Source organism: Mrakia frigida, assembly GCF_051309035.1.
Source record: "Mrakia frigida strain ATCC 22029 unplaced genomic scaffold BDY24scaffold_15, whole genome shotgun sequence".
NCBI lineage: Eukaryota > Fungi > Basidiomycota > Tremellomycetes > Cystofilobasidiales > Mrakiaceae > Mrakia > Mrakia frigida.
Window position 1 is genome coordinate 219,090 of NW_027481266.1, and position 20,134 is coordinate 239,223.

Below are 20,134 nucleotides of genomic sequence, written 5' to 3' on the forward strand. Positions count from 1 at the left end.
AAAAGACACGGCTCACGAGATCACCACTGGAGCTTGAAACAGACTCGCTTGTGAGCCTTCCAGTCCAGCTTCTGATGCTCTGGGGTATAAAACGAGACGGGGAAGAAGATCAGCGTGGGAGAAGCAAGAAGGGAAGACCTTGAGGACGAACCAGGCGAGCAATAGCGGACGCAGTGACACTGAACGAGAAACGAAGGGGTCGATCAGATTCGGCGTCGGGCTGGGGAATGAGGAGCACGATTTAGACCCACTCGACTACACATCAACATCTGAGACTTCTCGCCTACGCACTCCTTCCCCTCGACCAGCTTCAAAACCTCTGCCTCACAGTTCCACCAGATTGGGGGCGGATAACCCATCTTTCCCATGGACTCGAACAGACACTCCCTACGATCTATCATACGACCGAGCTGGACCGTTCCATCTCCTCCAGACTCGAAGAAATTGATGAAGTAGAAGAGATCGTCGTGGAGACCGTACTTCTTGCTCGGCGCGTCCCACCGATCTTTTTGGCGACGAACAGCTGGCAGTAGAGACCGGATGTGAGCGCCAGTTGCTGATTCTGGGGAGGGTTTAGGATGATCAACTGGGATGAAGTTGATGATGGAGGTTCGGATGTGGCCCCAAAGGGCGAGAAGGCGGTCGAAGAGAGCGAGAGGGACGGGGACGTCGTCCGTTCGAGTTCGTTCCACCGTCGCATCGAACTGTAGAATGCAAGAAGAGTGAGCATTCTGAATTCTTGTGGGAAGGTTTAGGAGGAAAAACTTGATCCGGACGTACTGAGAGATCCTCCTTGCTGAGACGAGACAACCTCTCGGACGTCTTCGCCCAAAGTTCGAGGGCGTCGGCGGGTCGAGTTCGAACGAAGTGACCGACCAGGTTGCTGTCCAAAGCATACCTGATCCAGCAGGTGTAGTTTAGAAGATCCGTGAGGCTGTTCAAGGAGTGATCCTCGTCAAAGGGGCGTATCATGTAGGATTGGACGAGCTGGGGGAGGAACATCGCAGAGAACTCGACCTAGAAAACGTCCACCCGTCAGGAGTCGAACGTTGACCTCTTGAAAGCCCAGCCGCTAGAGTGCTCACCCAGAAGGCACGGAACTCGTCGGCACCCCGATTGAAAATATCAGTGTACTGTGAAAAAGTCCAGCAAAGGTCAGAGTCGGAGGGAGGGAGTCTCTGGCCTCTCGAAGCGGGAAGGAGCAATGAAGGCTCACGGAGGCGATGATTTGACGGTACTCGAGAGGAGAGAAAGCATAATTTCTGTATCCATCAGGGTTGGTCGATATTCCGAGCAGTTTGGCGAAATCGGCTGGAGACGACATGGGAGACGACATGGAGGAGGGAAGAAGGAAGGAGGAGGAGAGAAGGAGGGAGGTGATTTCGAAGGGAAGGCGCGAGAGAACGAGAAAAGAAAGGCGATGGATGCACAGGTAAGGTGCGAAGGAGACGAAGGGATAAAGGAGCGTCTTGACGAGGTCTTCGCAGGTATCGAGGGTCTGGAAGAGATGCTGGCCGTTGGGAGGGAAGGAAGACGAGAAGGTGAGCTCGAACACCTTTTGGTTTCGAGCTCGCAAGCTTCCTCCTTCCTTCCTTCTCACCGCCATCTCGTAAGTCGAAGATTTTCTCTTTTGGTACCAGTTCAGATCCTCGACTGACCTACTCTCTCTTCCATCCCCCCAGAATTCCAATCCTCGCCCAAAAAGTCTCGTTCATCCAACTTCGACGACCGTCGCCTTCTCGCTCCTTCCCTCTCTCCTTCCTTCCCTCCATCTCCTCCTCCCTCAGCTCTTCCTCCCACCTCCTTCACCATGATCGACTCTCTCTTCACTTCAACTCTCGGAATACGTTCCTCTCACCTCACTCCTCTCGCCATCTTCATCGGCTACTTCGTTCTGATCGCCTACCTTTTCGTCGTCGTCCTTCGAGCGACCGTCTTCTCCTCCTCAACCGTACCCGCCAAAGGATCTACAAGGAGGTCGATCTGGGCTACGATCTTTGCCTTGATTGCCGTAGGGAGCTTCGGGCATACTTGGTATCGTGAGTCTTTCTTCAGCGTCGAGTGAGAGAAAGGAAGGAGGAGGAGCGAGCGTTGATGTTGAGCTCGAGCTGACCTTCCTCCTTCGTTTTCTTTCACCCCTCTTCACTCTCCTTCAGATATGATCAACTACATGATCGTCAGTCATCATCCTTTATTTTCTTCGCCATCTCAAACTGAGGTTTCTCTTCCTCCCTCTCGCAGTGGTCCCACTCCAACGCCATCTCCCTCCTCCCTCCCTCCTCGACTCCCCTCCCTCCCCTCCTCTCCATCACCACCTGGCTCTCCAACACAGCCCTCTTCGAACAAGCCTGGTCCATTGTCCTTCAACCAGGTCCCAAAGCATGGATCTCCTCCCACATCACCTCCTTCACCGTCAACTGGGTCTTGTTCCTCTGGATGTCGATCCAACCACCTTGCTCGTCGTCCTCCGCCTCTACCAGCAGTACCGAGGGAAAGGAGAAGAATCAAAAGGAAGATGAAAACACGGTAGCGACGGAGAAGCACTGGGGAGCCTATGAAGCAGCTTGTGTCCTTCTGCTGGGTCAGGTCGTAGCCATCAGCGTCGCGTCGAGTTTGTGGTTCGTCGGATGCGCGAGGAGAGGGAAATCGAGTGCTGGCGAGTCTGGGTTGAACAAAGATATGGTTCCGAGAAAGATTTGGATACCTCTGATGTTAAGCTCGCTTTCGGCTGCTGTCGTTCCCATGACCGTCAACAGTGAGAAGTTCTCTTTCCTTTCGTCTGCTAACGAAACTCGACGCGTCCTTCGTTCGATCTGACTCCTCTGCTTTTGTTTCTTCCTCGTTATACCAAACAGCCCAACTCTTTCTCCCCAACCTTCTCCTCCTCCACTTCCTGCTCCTCCTCCCCTTCATCCTCCCCTCCCCTCCCACTCCCTCCTCCTCCGAACTCTACGTCGGCGCCCTCGCCCTCTCCTTCCTCCTCCCTCTCCCAACCTTCTTCCTCCCCGTCTTCCTCACCAAAAACAACCTCCTCCTCACCCTCCTTCCATCCAACCGAGAAACCCTCCCTCTCTACTTTCCCTCCCAGGCTTGGGAAACCTACCTCACCTCCAACCACGCCGTCGGGTCCATCACCGCCGATGTCGCTTGGTGCACGATTGTGACCCTCGCTTGGGCTTGGTACACGGGGAGGTTCTTTATGTTGTCCCTGTTGGAGGAGGACGAGGAGATGGTGGGGTGGAAGGGGAGAGGATGGTGGGTAGTGAGGCAGGGAGGGAAGGTGTTGGAGGGGATGGCGAGCGTTTGGGGGATGTGGGTGTTTGGAAGTCCAGGATTCCTTTAAGTGACGAGGTTAGATAAAGAGTGAGAGGGTGTAGACTTTGGATTAATGTGGTCAAGAGTTTGGAAAAAGGGACGGGAAGGAGAGGGAGGCAGACTAGAACAGCGACGCGTCTTCTCTTCTGCTCTTCCTTTTCGTTCGTTTGCTTTTTTTACGTACTCGAATTTGACTATCGCTCTACCCAGACGATGTGGAAACAGTCTCGAGCAAGTGAGAGAAAGGGCATGGTCATTAAGGCCTCGAAAGAACACAACGACTACTCGTCGTCGTCGTTTCCGAGAGAAGGTGAGCTCGACGACCTTTTGGTTTCGAGCTCGCATGCTTCCTTCTTCCTTCCTCTCACCGCCATCTCGTGAGTAGAAAGTTTTCCTTTCCAAAGCTATCTCAAACAGCTGGCTGACCTTCTTCTTCCCAGGTTCGCAGAGTCATCAACTTTCTCACGAGTTCTTCCACTTGGACGACTTCGACAACCTCAGCTCTCCTTCCTTCGACTCCCTCCCTCCCTCCTCGCCCTCTCCTCCCACTCGTCCATCCCTCCTTCTCACGCCCACCTCCGGCATGTCCGAAGTGAGTAAAGCTTGCCGAACCCCGTCAAGCTGTACTCTCGAGCTGAACCGTCTTATCGCTTGGTTCTCCACAGATCATTCCCTTCCCTCGCGCCTTCCCTCCAGAGGTCCTCCTCCTCATCTTCGATTCTCTCGATTCTTCGACGCTCGCCGTTCTCGGAAGAGTTTCGATAGGAGTCCTACGAGTGACGACACCTAGATTGTATCGAGACGTGGTAGTCAGATCGGTCGAGCAGCTCGAAGGGTTGTTCTGCGAGAGGGAGGAGGAGGGAAACGAGGTGAGCTCGAGCATCTCCGTCTCCCTCCTCTTCTCCTTTACTCTCTCGCCTTCTGACGCATCCCATCTTGACTTGCTTCTCAGCAGAGCTCTATCCCGTCTCGAATCAACCATCTCCTCTCACCCTGTCAGATCAAAAATCTCTTCATCGACTTCTCTACCCTCCCTTCCCCAAGCTCGATTCACCCCTTCCTCATCTCCGATTCCAGGATCGAAGGCCCGTACCCCATCCCCCTCGATTGCCTTCGGATATCGCTACAGGACAGGAGCCGAGAACTTCTCTCGCTCCTACACTCCTCCCTCCTCCCTCATCTGGACCCAGCTCGCTTGGAGTACAACGTCAGCACCTCTGTCTCTTCCTGTAGAGGCACGACTCCGTTCGACGCTCCTACTCCTATCCTCGAACGATGGACTCGTCTCAAGGTCTTGGATCTCAAGGGGATTCTTCCCTTCTCAAGGGGTGAGCACGGACCTCGAGCGCTCGCTTCTCTCCCTCCTCCCTGTTTGGGACGTCACCAACGGATGTTCGACTCCACGTCTCAACCTTCGTCCCATCCCGATTCACCTCCATCCAGCATCTCGTCAACACAACCGCTTCGGTCCTCGAATCAGCAATTTTTTCGTTGGACCTGCAGCGAGGACTCATCGTCCTTGTCGTCGGAACGGACGCGGAGAAGAGGGAGACGAGGGAGGCAGTTCGGCGATTAAAGGGAGAAGACAGACGTCTCTTTGAGGTCAAAGTTGAGATGTAAGGTGAGAAACGTTATGTTTGTATCCTTTGGCAGCAGCTGACTCGCCCATCTATATCCCTCACTCCTCCAGCTCGTCATCGACGCGTTCCAACCCACCCTCCTTACCTCACCTCCTCCCCACTTCAACTCACTCCGTCAGCAGCAAGTATTCCTTCTTCTCCCTCTACTACCCATCAACCTGACCTCCTTCTCTCCAACCCTCCTCTTCTCCAAGGTCTCCCCGTCGCGTCGAAACTCGTCCTCATCCTTCCGCCGTTCATTCTCTTCTCAACCCACCGGTCCAAACCCGATGCTCCCTTCTTTGCTTGGAAACCAAGGTCAGTCTGTTTTACATTCTCTTCGCTCTCGTCTCTGTTGAAGGAAAGCGGAAACCGAGCTGACCCGCGACTTCGATTGCGACGCGACCTCTTCACCTCGTTTAGCTCGTCCATCCCACTGGTCCAACACCGGAGTCGATGCTGTCCGGCTCGTTCGTACTCGAGTGAGTCTACTTTCCTCTTCGATCTCGTTGTTCCCGTCGAGGCGACTCCCCAGATTGAACGAATCGAGCTGACTCGACTTTTGACGCGTCTCTCTTCCCCTCCTCTCGTTTCGCTCCGCCAGCCTCACGAACCAACGAACCAACGAAGGATTACTCCATAGTTTGTCTCTTTCGCTCTACTTAGCCTAGGTTCCGTTCATCTCGCTTTCCTTACTTCAAACTCAATCTCATGCCGCCCGTCACGGTTCGATCTCGTTCTCGCTCTCATCACGAAACAGCCACGCGTGCAAGAAGAGAAAAAACCAGGTTCATAAGCATCGCAAGGGGCATCAAAAGAAAGAGAGAAAATATCCGAAAGACCTAAGAGAAAGAAAAGAAAGGAAGGAGAGATGGCAATGCAAAAGACGAGACGAGAAGTGACGTGAGAAAGAAAGGGTAAGAAAGGACGAGTCGTCTAAAGAAAGAAAGGAGGTAAGGAGAGAACGAGATAGCTTGGGGTTACTGTGAGATGCGGGATCGAAAGGGACGAGGAGAGAGGTCAGCGTGAGAAGCGAGAGAGAAGACAGGGAAGGGAAGAGAGAAAACGTACACCAGAGCACATCAAGCACGCGTCCTTGTTGTCAATGGAGCACTGAAGAGCGGCTACAAGAACGAAAGAAAGAGGGAGAGAGAGAATCAGTACAAGAACGAACTGACTCGAAGGGGAAAGAGAAAGGAAAAGAGACTCACCCTCAGCCCTCTCCGCCGCCGCCTTCTTCGCCTCCTCGAACGTGATCTCCTTCTCCTCTCCCTCCTTCTTCTCCTCCTCCTCCTTCTGGACCTTCTTCTTCAATAGCGAGAACCCATTACTCGCCGCCACGGTCGCCGCCATAGGAGGAGGAGCCTGCCTCGTGCTGGCCTTGAGAGGAGCAGGGAAGTCGTTCTCCTCCTCGTCGTCGGTAGGGGAAGCGAAGTGGGAAGGGGTTGGGGAGGAGATGGCGGACGGAGAGAAGGTGAGTTTCTGAACTCCGGTGACGAGGGAGTTGACGGCTGACTTGATGGGGGTGGAAGGAGGAGGAGCAGCGGCTTTGGGTTGGGGAGCGGCTTTGGCCTTGGAGGCCTTGGAGGTAGCGGTTCGGGCTTCGTCGATGGCTTCCTTGGAGAGGGTGAACTGGATGGCGTTGACGGCGGGTCGGGTTCGGAGGTAGTCTGTAAAGGAGAGGAGTGGAACGAGTCAGGAACGAGCGGAAGAGAAGACGAGACGAGAACGAGTGTTCCGAGTACTCACACATTCCAGTCTTGAGTCCTCGTCGCCATCCGAAGAAGTGCATCGACGTGAGCTGTCCGAAGGTAGGGTTGGTGAGATGGATGTTGAGGGATTGAGACTGCAGACGAAGGAAAGGAGAGTTAATTTCGAAGTTCGAAGTCCGAACGGAAAGACGCGTCGAACGAACCTGATCAATGAAAGCTCCTCGATCGGCCGACAAGTCGATAACCGTCTTCTGCGAGATCTCCCAGACGGTCTTGTAGATAGCCCTGACGAAGTCGAAGTCGAAGAGGTCAGCGATTCGAAAGCGAAGGAAAAGAAGGAGGGAAGAGTCGACTCACTTGATCTCGTCCGAAATCTCGTCAATGTTCTGAACGGATCCTCCGTGAGCGATGATCTTGTTCTTCATGTCGTCGTCCCAGAGGCCCTCGAGCACGAGATCCCTGAGCAACCAAGGGCAGACGACCTGGAACTCTCCGGCGAGGACTCGTCGGGTGTAGATGTTGCTGAGGAACGGGAGAGGGACGCGTCGAGGTCAGTTCGTCGTCTTCCCCTCTTGAACGAAAGTGAGTTGAGATCTAACTCACGAAGTGTAAGGCTCGAAGCACTCGTTGAAACCCAAGATCTGACTCGTCGAAGCCGTAGGCATAGGAGCCACAAGCAACGAGTTCCTGATTCCATGAACGGCGATCTTCTCCTTCAACGACACCCAGTCCCAAAGATCCGTAGGCGTAACACCCCACATGTCGTACTGAAGCTGACCCTGGGAGACGGGGGATCCTTGGTAGGTCGAGTAGGCTCCCTCCTTCTCGGCGAGTTCGCACGAAGCCTCGAGAGCGGCGTGGTAGATGGTTTCGAAGATCTGGATGTTGAGCTTCTTGGCCTCGGGTCCGTCAAAGGGCATTCGAAGGATCATGAAGGCGTCGGCGAGTCCTTGCACTCCGACTCCGATGGGTCGGTGTCGCATGTTGGAGTTTCGAGCTTCGATGACGGGGTCTGGAGGAGGGAGGGAGGGAAGAACGAAGGTCAGCGACGCGTCTCTTCCTCTTTTCTTCGAATGAACCAACGAGGCGAGAAACTCACAGTAGTTGACATCGATGATCTTGTTCAAGTTTCCAACAACGACCTTGACGACGTCGTGAAGCTTCTGGAAGTCGTAGACTCCGTCGACGATGAAGGTAGGGAGAGCCATCGAGGCCAAGTTGCAGACGGCGACCTCGTCGGGAGCGGAGTACTCGATGATCTCAGTGCAGAGGTTCGACGACTTGATGGTTCCGAGGTTCTTCTGGTTGGACTTCTGGTTGGCGGCGTCCTAGAGGAACGAAGGCGCGAAGAGGGAAGGAAAGAGAGTCAGCTCGAGCTCAACGACCCAGCTTCTCGAGACGCGCTGAGACGAAAAGGAGGAAAAAGAGAACGAACCTTGTAGAGCATGAAAGGTCCACCCGTCTCAGTCTGAGACTCGAGGATAGCGTACCAGAGCTTCTGAGCCTCGACGACCTTCCTGAACTTTCCCTCGGACTCGTACTTCTCGAAGAGGGCCTCGAACTCGGCTCCGTAGACGTCCGAAAGCCCAGGGCACTCGGAGGGGCACATGAGAGGCCAGGTTCCGTTGGCTTCGACTCGCTTCATGCTGTGAGAAACGAAAGAGAGAAGGGGGTCAGCAGGAGGCTCGACGAAGGAGAGGAGAGGAGGGAAGAGAAGAGAGGACGAACAAGAGATCAGGGATCCAGAGAGCGTAGAAGAGATCTCGAGCTCGAGACTCCTCCTTTCCGTGGTTCTTCCTGAGGTCCAGGAAGTCGAAGATGTCCGCATGCCAGGGCTCGAGGTAGATGCTGTTTGGTTCGAGAGGAAAGAGAAGAGGAAAGGTCAAAAGTCAGCTTCGAATTCCGATCTCCTCCATCTCCGACGTTCTCCCCATCAACGAGAAGAGATCAAAGACTCACGCGAAAGCTCCAGGTCGCTTGTTTCCTCCCTGATCGACGTATCGAGCGGTGGCGTCGTAGGCTCGAAGCATGGGGACGATTCCGTTCGAGTAACCGTTCGTTCCAGCGATGTAGGATCCCTTGGCTCGGATGTTGTGGATGTTGAGTCCGATTCCACCAGCTGCGAAAGGCAAGTGCAGACGAGAAGAAGAGTCAGTTTCGAGGAAAGAAGAGAGGAGGGAAGGGACGGAGGGAAGGAGAAGGGGAGACTCACCAGTCTTCGAGATCATGGCGCACGACTTGAGGGTGTCGTAGATTCCCTCGATCGAGTCCTCCTTCATGGAGACAAGGAAGCACGACGAAAGCTGAGGGTGAGGAGTTCCAGCGTTGAAGAGCTGGAATGCAATCGATGAAACGAAGATCAGCTCTCGATTCGAAGACGAGGGACGAGGGTCGGCGAAGGGAGAGAGGAAGAGAAGACTCACCGTAGGACTAGCGTGAGTGAAGTACCTCTCAGACATCAGGTTGTAGGTCTCGATAGCCTTCTCAACATCGTCTCCGTGGATTCCAACAGCGACTCGCATGATCATGTGCTGAGGACGCTCGGCGACGTTCCCGTCGATTCGAAGGAGGTAGGATCGCTCGAGGGTCTTGAACCCGAAGCTGTTTTGGGAACGAACGAACAACAAAGTGAGCCTCGAGCTCTCACCTCGTCGAACAGAAAGGAAGGGAAGAGACACTCACAAGTTGTAGTGGAAATCCCTGTCAAAGATGATGGCAGAATCGAGCTGCTCCGCGTTCTTCATGACCGAATTGTAGGTCGACTCGGAGATCATGGGCGAGGCTCGGTTGTTCTTGGGGTTGACGTAGGTGTAGAGATCCTTGATGACATGGGAGAACGTCTTCTTGGTCTCTTTGTGAAGGTTGGAGACTGAAAAAAGAAAATCGAGAAAGGGAAAAAGGGAGATTGATCAGCGATCGAGGAGGGAGGGAGGGAGGTGGAGAAGGGCTGAAAGAGAGAGAGAAGAACGGACTAGCGATTCGAGCGGCGAGGATAGCGTAATCTGGGTGCTTGGTGGTGAGGTAGGCAGCAGTCTCGGCGGCAAGGTTCTAAAGGGGAAAGAAAGAAAGAAGCGGAAGGACGGACGGACGTGAAGGAAGAAGGTTGGTTGAAGGAGAGATCAGCTTTTGCTCGCCTCCTCCTCTTCCCGCACGTCCTTCCTCCCTTCCCTTCCCACGCGTGAAATCGACGAGGAGGAAGAGGCAAACTCACATCGAGCTCGACGGTGGTGACACCCTGGTGAACCCCCATAGCGACCTTCTTGGTGATCCTGAGCGACGAAACAAGCGCGAAAAGAAGAGGAGAGACGCGTCGATGAAAGTCAGCTTTTGATCCTTCTCCTTCCTTTCCTTCCCCATCACGTCCTGTTTCCCTCGCGAGCTTCTACAGCTCGAGCCATCTCTGCTGGATGACTATACAGCCCTGCTTGCTCTCCCACTGCGCTCCAAACGTCTTGTGCTCCTTGCAAACCAATGAAGAGAAGGAAGGGGAAGGAGGGAGGACTCACTCGATGGGCTCAACGAATTTCGGATCGAGACCGTAACAGAGCTTGGAGATTCGAGCGGTAATCTTGTCGAACCTGAAGAGAAGAGAAGAAGAAGAAGGAGGGCATGGTCAGAATCGAAGGAAGAGACGAGAGGGGAAGGAGGAGGGAGGACGCGAAGGGAACAGAAGGGAAGGGAGAGAGGGATGAAAAAAGGGAAGGGAGGAAGACCACTCACGCTACTCGCTCCTTCCTTCCATCTCGCTTGAAAACTGAATGAGAAACGAGATAATAGACAAGAGAGTAGCCAGTCAGTATACGAAGAGTCGAAAAGACAGAACACGGCGGCGAGAAGGGAACGAAGGGAAGAAGGGCGCAAAGAAGGAGGAAGGAGAGGTGGCGAGAGAGAGCAGAGCAGATCAACTCACCCCACATGACTAGAGAAAAAGAAGGGAAAGTGGTGAGAGGAAGGTGGTGGTGGTGAGGAAGAGGTGAAGAGAGAGAGAGGGGAGGGGGGAGAGAGAAGAGAAAGAAGAGAGGGAGGAAGGAGGGATGTGGTTGGGTGGGCAGAGGAGGAGGCCAGCGCGACCAAAGTGCTCTTTGACGCGTCCCCTTCATTTCACGGGAAAACTGCGTAAACCGAACCTTCTTGCTTTGTTGTTTTTTCCCCCGGCTTTCCTTTCTCAGAGAGAGAGGGTTCGATCAAAGGGCAAAAGACGCGTAAAGTAGAGAGAGAGAAAAAAAAATGCAGAACCAGCGAGGAGAGACGAGAGCGAAACAAGAGCAAGAGCAAGAGATCCGAGAAGAGTGCTGATACTGATACAGAGAGGGAAACGACAAAGAGAGATGAGAAAAAAGATGGGGTGTGTGTAACGCGAAGAGATCTTCAATACATGAGCTAAGAGAGCCATTCGGACAGACGCGTCCGAACACACGCGAAGAGGGCAGCAAAGAAAAACCAAATCGGGTCAGCGAATCCGCTCGACGCGTCCCCTTCCCTTCCCCGCCTTTTTTTTTGACGCGTCGCAATGAAAGGGAAGTTGACAGAAGAAGCCGAAGCGGGGGACTCACGTAGGCGATAGCGAGCAGAGGGAAACCAGACATCAGACCCAACCAGAACACCACGTTTCCTAGCGCTTGGTTCTGCTTGACGAAGGGGAGGCGACCGAGCGCGATGAGAGGCAGTTGAGCCATCTGAGAGGGGATCGAAAGGCGAGAAGCAACGATCAGCGAGCGAGGGAGATGGCGGAAGATAAAGAAGGAGGAAGATGAAGAGCGAACCTGAAGGAGGAAGAGATACGGTCTATGGGAAAAGAGGAGGAAGGAAAGGAGATCAGTCGATGATTCGGTTTTGGACGCCTTCTCAGAACTCACCGAATCTTCTTGCTCACCACACACATCACCAGCTCGTGGCAAAGCGCTGAGAGAAGGAAGGTGAGGAAGGAAGCGGACGTTCGAGAGACTTTCCCCGTCTCGAGCGTCGAGGAGTAGACGTGTCGAAGGAGGAAGGTCTGGAAGGAGAAAGCGAGTCAGCTCGGTCTTCCCTTCGTTCCAAGTTGATGCTGGAAAAGCACTCACGTGAACGGGCTTGTTCCACTCCCTCGCAAAGATATCCCAGCTCGTGGCGTTCCACCAAGCTCCGTAGAACTCTCGATCGGCGAAACTGTCGTCGAGGAAGAAGGAGACGCGTCAGATCGAGCCTCGGAATGCGAAAGAGAGGGTAGGCTGACTAGGTGAGCTCAGCGAATCCGTTGCAGACACATTCGAAGATGAAGTAGAAGATGAGGATATCTGTTGAGGAGATCGGAAGGTACAGGTCAGATCCGAACGAGGGAAGAGGGAGGGTGGAGTCGCTCGCTCGTCAACTGACGTCCAGGATCCGTGATTCAGACTCACAGTTGATCATCATGGGCAGAGCTAGGTTAATAAACGCTACGATGAAGGAATCTCCCTCCTCGGGGAGACGAGGGACTGGTGGGAGAAGAAGACGACGCGTCGAAGGGAGCCAGGAATCAGGGATCTTCGAACGACAACCGACGCGTCGAACTACTCACTGATGTAGTGCTCAGTCACTCCGATAATCAGACTGAAGGTTCCCATCGTAGCGAGAATCTTCTCCAAGACTGTCGAGGCGACGAGATAAGGGAGGGAAGAGGCGAGAGCGAAGGTCAGTTCAGCGACGACTAACGAGGTCTTCCCTTCTGAACCTGAGGGCAGAGCATCGTTCGAGTAGATCTGAGAGGCTCCGAGTAACTCACTATACACGGGACGAAGTCTGAGCGAGAGACCCACAAAGCGGGAAGGGGGTTAGCGGCCGACCTCGCTGCGATCTCTCGTCAACACGTCGTCGAGGTCGAGAAACCGACTCACTTGTTCGTCCTCGGATACTCCAGCTCGTAGCACAGAGTGGGAATCAGAAGATAATCCGAGAAGTTCCAAAACGAAACGTTCTTCGGCCAAACGACCTGCTTAGCTCCCGTACTAGTGAGTTCGATTCTCATCGCATCGATGTTGCTTGCAAGATCTCCGATTTGATGCGAAGGGTGGAAGGTGAGGGTACTAGGTCTCCTCGGTTCCGCTACTGCTGGTTCGGAGGGAGGAGAGGAGGTGCTGGAGGTGGGGTTGGAGGTGAGGGAAGAGGAGGAGGAGAGTTTGGCGTGAGCTGAAACGAGGCGTTGACGAAGGTCGGAGGAGGAGAGTGGAGGGGTTGTTTTCTCGGTTGTTGGAGTGGCATGATCTGGCGTAGCGAGAGCGAGAGCTTCGGCTTTGAGTTGGGCTTGCTCCTGTTCGTGTTCGAGCTCGACCTTTTTGGCTTCGGCGAGGGCGAGGGAGGGACCTCCTGGGCGGGAGGCGAGGAGGTTGGAGAGGGAGGATTCGGTTCTGAGGAGGGAGAGACGGACGTCGGAGAGTTGACCGTTGAACGCGATGTCTAAGAAAGAGGAAAGGGAGGGATGAGCTCGCCGAGAAAGAAGAGAATTGACGACGCGACGGAGCGAGTCGAAACCAAACTCACAGCTGTGGATCTTCATCAGCATCGACAGGCAGTGCAGCACGAGGAAGCCTCCTTGAACCCAGTACCACGACCTGTCCGAAGACGACAAGAAGAAGGAGTCGCTCAGTAAGAAGGCTGCCTCCCGTTCGTCGGCTGCCTCGAGAACCCTCCTCAGAGCTCACAAACTCACTTGTTGAACACCCAGATCACGGTAATCGCAAGGTAAAGCAACTGCCCGACATGCTGAATGGCCAGTCCAGTCCAGTAGTAGCGGAAGTAGCCTCGCTCGAGGGCCATGACGAAAGGAACGCAGAGATAGCTCGATCCGACCATGACGCCGTCGCTGATCGCAAGCTCGAGAGCGTCTCCTGTGATGAGAGTCGCGAAGGCTCCCGAAAAGACGTAGCCTGTTTCCTGGTAGTAACGGATGATGGTTTGGAGAGCGAAGAGGACTGGGAGACGTGGAGAGCGGAGAGAGGGAGGGAGGGGACGTTAGTCCTCAAAAAGAGTCCAGCAATAGAAGCGTCCCCGAAGATGAAGAAAGGGAAGCTCGAGCTTACAGAGACCAATCCAGAAGAGAGAATAGAAGCCTCGGAAAGGATCTGACTGAGAGGACGCGTTGTGAAGGTCGAAATGAGAGGTACGAGGGGTGAAGGAGATCTGAGCGACATCACCGAGTCCAGAAAAGTAGAATAACGTCAGCGAACATCTCATCGAACTGATTGATGACTCTGCTAGACTGTCGTGAAATCTGAACTCACAAGAGCCTTGAGTCCTCTTGATCCAGACGGTTTGAAAGGTCGGATTCGAAGCGTTCCTTCGTCGGTCAAGATTGTGCTTCCTCCCGTCAGGATTCTAACAGGAACGCAAGTCATGTAGCCCACAGCGAAGGGAATACGTGTAAATCAGCTCCGTATCTCGACATGAGCAAACAAACGAAGAGAGAGCTCACCTAGCTTCCGAGATCGAAGTCTGAGCAGCTTCGTCTCCGTTGACGCTCAACTCTGGCTCAGCAGGGATCTGGGAAGCCTTGTCGAAGTCGGCGATGGTGATGATCTCTTCCGTAGGACGAGAGAAGGCTTCTCCCTTCTTGGTTGATTTTCTAGAGAGGCCAGAGGGAGAGCGAGAAGTCAGTGAAGCTTGACGGAAAAGGGAGGGACGGAGGAGGAGGTGATGACGTTGGCCAAAAGAGGATGACCTCCTCGTCCTTCCTACGTGATTTTTCTCCACAGAATTGACATGGATTCGATACGCGTGAAGAAGAGGTCGAGCCTTGCGAGAGATTTCTCAACTGAGAACAGAGGCTCGTACGGAAGGAGGGCCTCAAAAGAGGTGTCCTCTCGCTTCCCTTCCTTCCCTGAGCTCGTTCCTCCTCGCTTCTTCCCTTCAGCTCTCTTCCTCAGGCGAGATTCAAACTCACTTTGATCCCATATCCGAGAGTTCACTACGATGCGCTTGATGTCGAGTGTAACTCAGCGAGAGAAGAAAAGTGGAAGCAGAGATGGTGGAAGTTACGAGTTGAGAGCTGGTGGGCCTTTCCTTCCTCGTCCTGGCCTTCGTTTCCGTTCCTCAAAAGCTCATCGTTACAACAAAGATACCCCTACAAATGAAACCCCTCTGCGCCTACTTGCTCTTCCTCTCCTCGTACCCAGCCTCCTTGAGCATATCTGCCAGCCCTTGCTCCATGTTGACTTCGTCCTCCTTCGAATCTCGTTTCGGCAGTGTGGGCAGAACGGCTCCCATGGCCTTCTGCCTCGCCTCCCTAGGGAACCTCCAGTCCAGCAGTTCGTAGAGGGAATAACCGCGTGGAGGAGCAGTTTGATCGTTGTGTTCGTTGAGCCAGAAGGCGAGGCAGCCTGGAGGAGAAAAGACAGACGAGGTGAGCTTGGAGGGAGGAAGGGAGGGAGAGAGAGAGAGAGAGAGAGGGAAGAAGCGAACCTGTGGCTATGCCTAGGAAGGGGTCTAAGGTCTTGCCGAGAATGTGGGTGGTCATCGAGAAGGGAAGGAGTAGGAGAGTGGAAGGGTCGGGTTGAGTTGGCTGGTTTACGTTGGCGAAGGAGGAGTTTGGTTGGAGGGAAGGGAGGAGAAGTGAGCTCGAGCTCAAGTTCATCCCCCCTGATTTCCAGGGACGGAAATTTACCATCTCGTTCGAAAAGAGATGCTTCACTTATTTCGACAAGCGGCCTTCTCAGCTCAACAAGTTGATCTTCTAGCGAAGAAAAGCTGGTCGGAGGGAACGAAGTCGATGCTGAGCTCGCTCGCTCGCTCCCTTCTCTCTTTTGCCCTTCCCCGTCCTTTCAGCCAGCCTCTTTGCTCCGTTGACCGAATCAATTAACTCACTTGGATCCGCTGAGCGGATGGATCGATGGAATCCTCGTCTTGAAATCAGGCGGGTTGCCGATTCGGAAAGCGAGCGTCGCGTCGTCCCCCCGATTCGAAGGCGTCCGATCCTCTTCTCGTTCTTCCCTATCGAGCTGAGACTCGCAGCTAGACCAGATATAGAGAGGTATGCACCGTTCATCAGATCTTGAAATCGTCGTCGCTCATCGACTGCTTGCACAAGCGACTGATCAACCCTCCGAGCTGAACGAGGGTCCCGACTCCCTCGAGGATTCGCATGTGCGTCCAGCCGATCTCCTGAGGAATAGAGAGATGAGAAGAAGAGGGAATGCGTCAATTTCGGACGACGAGGAAAGTGTGGGAAAGGAAAGAAGAGGAACGAAGGAGAGCTGAGCTGACCTTGATGAACTCCAGCTTCGTGAACTCCGTCAACCTGGCGATGAAAAAAAAGCACGACGGAAAGCATCAGTACTCGTCAAACATCGATCGAGCAAAGCGTCGAGAGAGAGAGACTCACTCGTCAAACACCTTCACCACCCTGAAAACCGTCGTCACGATATCGACCGCCGCGTATCCTTCCTCCCACAGTCCTTCCAAGCACTCTAACGCCCCCGTCACGTCTCCCTTCGCACAGCATCGAATCATCTTCTGAACGACGATAGGATGAGGTTGATCGCAGACCTTGAAGACGTTCTCGGTGGTGATGATTCCGAAACCAGAGTGGGTGGATTGGAGGTTGTTGAGAGCTTGTCGCATGTCTCCTTCCGAGGTGAAGATGAGAGAGGAGAGTCCGTCGTCGGTGAACTTGACCTGAACGAAGGAAGGAACGAGGAAGAAGTCAGTATCGGAACCAGGGTCGAGGCGACGCGACGAGGAGAGAACGAAAGGAGAGGAAGCAAACGTACATCCTCAAAGTTGCACACCTCGAGCAACCTCTTGAGAACTTCTCCGTCTGAGAGCCTAGCGTAACGAAGGATGGCACATCGAGATTGGATGGGTTCGATGATCTTGTTCGACATGTTGCAGGCGAAGGCGAATCGAGTCGTGTTCGAGTAGATCTCCATCGTTCGTCGAAGGGCTTGTTGAGCTCCACCGGTCATGCTGATAGACGGAGGGACGGGAAGACAGTTTAGCTTGAGCACTCGATAAGAAGAAACGGAGAGAGTCCGACAAGGGAGAGCAAGCGGTGGAAGGAGAGGAGGGGGGAGGAGAGGAGAGGAAGGGACGAACCTGTCTGCCTCGTCGAGAATCACGATCTTGTGTCGTCCAGCAGGCAAGGTGACCTTCTTCTGAGCAAACATCTTGATCTTGTTCCTCACAACGTCGATTCCTCTACGTTTGCAAACCGAGCTCGGGTCAGCTTGGACCTGAAGAACGAAAGGGAAGGGAGGAAGGGAAACTGACCTCTCGTCCGAAGCGTTCAACTCCAACACCCCCTCCTTGTAGGCATCTCCGAGAAGAGCGTGAGCGAGGCAGTGGATACTCGTCGTCTTTCCGATACCAGGCATTCCCTATTTACGAAGCGAAGTGAAAAGAAGAGGACGAGTGAGCTCTCTTGTCGAAAGGTGGAGCGAGGAGCGAGGTCGAGCTCAACTCCTCCTTCTCCTTCCCTGCCTTCTTCTTCGTCTTGAAGACTCACCGAGATGATGATGTGAGGCATGTTTCCATCCTCTGCGATAACCTTGAGTCTATCGATCGTATCCTCGTTTCCTACGATCTCCCCGAGCAGTTTGGGACGGTACTTCTCCACCCTGAATGGAGGAAGGGAAGGAGATTGGAAAGGTCAGCTTTTGATCACCTCCTGCTCGCAACGGTATAGATACAAACTGACCAAGGAAGCTCATACGACTCTGCTGCTGCTGCTGTCTTCCCAAATACGGTCATGGGTTTTACGGAAGAGGAAGAGGACGCCATGGCGAGATGCGGTTGAGGGGAGGGAGCAGGAGGAGCGCGTTCGAATCGAAGGAGAGGGGACGCGACAAGAGCTTCGGAGGCTGGTTTTCGAGGGTGATTTTTTTATTCGGCTTCTGCGAGATCAAAACGGGCGCGCTCCATCTCGATCTTCGTGACTCTGGAAATCATGGAAGTTTGTAGCAACTTGCAGAGGGCTAACTCGACCCTCGAAGGTCAGCCCGACTTCGACTCTCTCTGAGTCCGCGGCTAGCTATGATCCCCTTCTTACCTTCAACCACGACCGTCGTTTTCTCTCTCTTCATCGCTCTTCTCTCTCACTTCCTCACCACCTCCTACTACTCGTCACCGGTAGCAACTCCTACAACCATGGCCTACGGAGCTATCTCAGCGCCTCTTCAACTCGGCGACCTCCCCGTCCTCTCCTTCAACCTTCAGAAACAGAAGACCCTCACCACCTTCCCTCTCACGCTCGAATCCACACCTCAAGAGCTCAGGGAGACTATGTGGGAGATCTTTGACGGCGAGATTAACAGTCAGTATACTCACACTGAGAGCTCATCGCTTCCTCGTCGAGCAAGCTCAAGCTCACCTCGGTCTCCTTCCCTCTTCTTGTTCTCTCTCTCTCCGCTCTTCTCGCAGAGGGAATGACCTACCCTCAGCTCCCACCCACAACCCTCGACACTTTCACCTCCTACTTCTTCTCGGGAGGAACCGTCATCGTAGGGCTGGTATCGGGGGCGGATGAGACGGAGGAGGAAGGGGAGATCGCTGACATGCAGGAGGTCAGCTTGGAGGAGATGAGGAGTGGGAGGGACTGGAAGAATTGCTTGGGAGGGTTCTTCTACGTAAAGCCAAACTACCCGGGCCGCTCATCGTTCGTGCAATTTTCTCTCTCTCTGTCTCTCTTTCCTCTTCCTCTCTCCTGCCACGTCTCTCCCTCTCTCTCTCTCTTTCCTGTTCCTCTCTCCTGACACGCTTTTCTGTTCGATCTGACAGACACAACTGCAACGCAGGATTCATGGTGAACCCTCATCTTCGAGGACTGAGGATCGGACATGGGTTGGGAAGGAGTTATCTCGTTTACGGTCCGAAACTGTTCGTCTCTTCTCGTCTCGTCTCGTTCCCTCTTTCTCCTCCTTCCGATAAGCTTACACTCCCTCTTGATCCCTTCTCCCTCGCAGGGGATACCGTGCCTCTGTCTTCAACCTCGTCTACACCAGTTCGTTCTTCCTCTCTCTATCCCTCTCATCGCGTCCTCTTCTCTCCCTGACTCCTCTCCTTCGCCCTCCCCCAGACAACCTCGCCTCTGTCCGGATCTGGGACTCTCTGGGCTTCACTCGAGCTGGTCTTAGTACGTTCTTTTCAACCCTTCTCTCCCTACTTTCCTCTTTACCTCTGCCTCTCTCTCGCTGACCCCCTTCGTTTCGTTCCCCTCCGTCGTTCTCTTCGCAGTCCCCGAAGCAGGTCTCCTCAAGAAAGCCGACGGTACTGGAGAGGAGTACGTAGATGCCATTTTATTTTACAAGAAGTTTGAGTAGGGATTATTTATCGAAATGGGTTTGCGTCAAGGACAAAAAGGGAGAGGGAACGAGAAAGACGCGTGCGGGTCGAAAGACCCACCTATTCTTCTGTTTCCCGTCTCTTCAGCGAGGCTGCATCAGTCTGTCGAAAGCGAGAGAAGACGATCCACAAGTATAGCCGTAAGGAGACGCGGCTGGATCCTCCTAAAAAGCCTGGTACCCTCCAGGACCGTTTCGCGACTCGAAATCCTCAAGGCTGTCCAGTCCCAACGACTCGTCTCTAAGCAGCTTCGGGATCGTTGTAGGGTACCTCAGCAAAAGATGCGACGTGAGTTCCTTGGTGGGCGTATCTTCCCTCGTGCTGTTTCAACGGAGAGTAAGATCAAAGGAGAGTCAGCACGACGACGCGTCTCGCAAGTCGAGGAGGGAAGATGTAAAAACGTCAGACACGGCGTTGTAGAATGAGATACGATTGTCCCATAGTGATGACGTGCTTTCAGCTCACTTGAAGCGGACTTGAACGTCGAGGAAGGTTTCGTCTGAACGAGAAAGCGGAGGAGGGCAAACGAGTCGCGTCTGACTCCTCTTCTCCCTTCTCTTCTTTTTGTTAGGATCTCGTCTAAGCCTATCCTCGCTCAAGATAAATGTGTCCAAGCTGTGTGATGAAGCTTTAGGATTGGTGGTCGTATCAGAGGTGGAGGAGAGGTCGGAGGAGAATCGTTTGACTGCACGTCGTTTCTTTTCGATTTCAACGTCGATGCTGCATGACGAGGAGGTCAGGACTGCCGAGATAGAAAGATGCTTGGATGTAATCATCAGGAGAAAGGTTGGATACGAGGAGCTGGAGAGAAGAGTGAGTGATGGACCCTTTGTCGAGGTGTTTTGGAGCGACGCGACGTCAATTCGCTCGCATGACTCCTTTTCTTCTCGACGATTTCCCCCTCAGGCTGTTGACCTCAAGAGTCAGCTTGAGAGATCCGTTGATGACAACGCTTCCCTCCAGGAGAAGATCGACCGTGTGGGTCCTAAGCCCGCGTCTCGAGCGTTCTCGTTCTCGTTCTCATTCTCGTTCGCTAACAGCGCCCGCTTCTTTGTCTGTCCCCCCTCATCCAGATTAAGGGAATCGTGGGATGAGCTCTTGGACTCTCGGATCGACAACAACGAGGAGGGGAAGAGGGAGACGACGGACGCTCAGGTAAGTAATTTTGAGTCGACGCGTCGTCTTTCCCCTTCCCTTTCT

The 20,134-nt window shown here is 53.8% G+C and overlaps 8 protein-coding genes across 8 annotated transcripts; 3 read left to right on the plus strand and 5 right to left on the minus strand.

The window, feature by feature from the left end:
• Window positions 1-16: 16 nt before the first annotated feature.
• On the minus strand, window positions 17-1,771 carry BDY24DRAFT_388801 (zinc finger MYND domain-containing protein). Its single transcript, XM_076640426.1, is given in 8 exon segments — window positions 17-79; window positions 152-179; window positions 252-704; window positions 781-1,017; window positions 1,086-1,133; window positions 1,217-1,325; window positions 1,338-1,609; window positions 1,683-1,771. 8 exon segments carry the CDS (start codon window positions 1,713-1,715, stop codon window positions 21-23), a joined length of 1,239 nt encoding a protein of 412 aa, XP_076496683.1. The 5' UTR covers window positions 1,716-1,771; the 3' UTR covers window positions 17-20.
• BDY24DRAFT_441318 (uncharacterized protein) lies at window positions 1,748-3,536 on the plus strand. Its single transcript, XM_076644596.1, has 4 exons — window positions 1,748-2,039; window positions 2,157-2,176; window positions 2,242-2,755; window positions 2,856-3,536. The coding sequence occupies exons 1-4, from the start codon at window positions 1,811-1,813 to the stop codon at window positions 3,341-3,343; spliced, it is 1,251 nt and encodes a 416-aa protein (XP_076496684.1). The 5' UTR covers window positions 1,748-1,810; the 3' UTR covers window positions 3,344-3,536.
• A 122-nt stretch (window positions 3,537-3,658) lies between these two features.
• Window positions 3,659-5,577, plus strand: BDY24DRAFT_415110 (uncharacterized protein; the record flags this gene model as incomplete). The annotated part of the gene is made up of 6 exons (XM_076643409.1): window positions 3,659-3,692; window positions 3,756-3,907; window positions 3,981-4,184; window positions 4,268-4,643; window positions 5,358-5,416; window positions 5,539-5,577. 6 exons carry the CDS (start codon window positions 3,659-3,661, stop codon window positions 5,575-5,577), a joined length of 864 nt encoding a protein of 287 aa, XP_076496685.1.
• A 377-nt stretch (window positions 5,578-5,954) lies between these two features.
• BDY24DRAFT_340482 (ribonucleoside-diphosphate reductase large subunit) lies at window positions 5,955-10,563 on the minus strand (the record flags this gene model as incomplete). The annotated part of the gene is made up of 18 exons (XM_076637401.1): window positions 5,955-6,058; window positions 6,146-6,309; window positions 6,400-6,604; window positions 6,684-6,780; window positions 6,850-6,931; window positions 7,004-7,168; window positions 7,250-7,658; window positions 7,746-7,974; window positions 8,082-8,292; window positions 8,375-8,494; window positions 8,606-8,765; window positions 8,859-8,979; window positions 9,070-9,247; window positions 9,329-9,515; window positions 9,619-9,694; window positions 9,858-9,915; window positions 10,153-10,224; window positions 10,367-10,563. 18 exons carry the CDS (start codon window positions 10,561-10,563, stop codon window positions 5,955-5,957), a joined length of 2,835 nt encoding a protein of 944 aa, XP_076496686.1.
• Window positions 10,564-10,807: 244 nt separating this feature from the next.
• On the minus strand, window positions 10,808-14,639 carry BDY24DRAFT_388810 (MBOAT, membrane-bound O-acyltransferase family-domain-containing protein). Its single transcript, XM_076640427.1, has 16 exons — window positions 14,541-14,639; window positions 14,073-14,222; window positions 13,882-13,975; window positions 13,681-13,780; window positions 13,311-13,572; window positions 13,142-13,212; window positions 12,499-13,057; window positions 12,387-12,403; window positions 12,183-12,251; window positions 12,025-12,099; window positions 11,859-11,919; window positions 11,707-11,791; window positions 11,503-11,639; window positions 11,410-11,431; window positions 11,200-11,322; window positions 10,808-11,026 (listed from the first exon to the last, which is right to left on the minus strand). Exons 1-16 carry the CDS (start codon window positions 14,549-14,551, stop codon window positions 11,015-11,017), a joined length of 1,848 nt encoding a protein of 615 aa, XP_076496687.1. The 5' UTR covers window positions 14,552-14,639; the 3' UTR covers window positions 10,808-11,014.
• NCE101 (Nce101p) lies at window positions 14,640-15,335 on the minus strand. Its single transcript, XM_076640428.1, has 2 exons — window positions 15,059-15,335; window positions 14,640-14,976 (listed from the first exon to the last, which is right to left on the minus strand). The coding sequence occupies exons 1-2, from the start codon at window positions 15,261-15,263 to the stop codon at window positions 14,744-14,746; spliced, it is 438 nt and encodes a 145-aa protein (XP_076496688.1). The 5' UTR covers window positions 15,264-15,335; the 3' UTR covers window positions 14,640-14,743.
• Window positions 15,336-15,619: 284 nt separating this feature from the next.
• On the minus strand, window positions 15,620-17,528 carry RFC4 (replication factor C subunit 4). Its single transcript, XM_076640429.1, has 8 exons — window positions 17,292-17,528; window positions 17,100-17,211; window positions 16,865-16,971; window positions 16,691-16,792; window positions 16,366-16,561; window positions 15,978-16,270; window positions 15,860-15,893; window positions 15,620-15,757 (listed from the first exon to the last, which is right to left on the minus strand). Exons 1-8 carry the CDS (start codon window positions 17,372-17,374, stop codon window positions 15,641-15,643), a joined length of 1,044 nt encoding a protein of 347 aa, XP_076496689.1. The 5' UTR covers window positions 17,375-17,528; the 3' UTR covers window positions 15,620-15,640.
• Window positions 17,529-17,740: 212 nt separating this feature from the next.
• SPT10 (Spt10p) lies at window positions 17,741-18,912 on the plus strand (the record flags this gene model as incomplete). The annotated part of the gene is made up of 6 exons (XM_076637402.1): window positions 17,741-17,906; window positions 18,014-18,248; window positions 18,371-18,469; window positions 18,556-18,593; window positions 18,669-18,725; window positions 18,827-18,912. 6 exons carry the CDS (start codon window positions 17,741-17,743, stop codon window positions 18,910-18,912), a joined length of 681 nt encoding a protein of 226 aa, XP_076496690.1.
• Window positions 18,913-20,134: the final 1,222 nt, after the last annotated feature.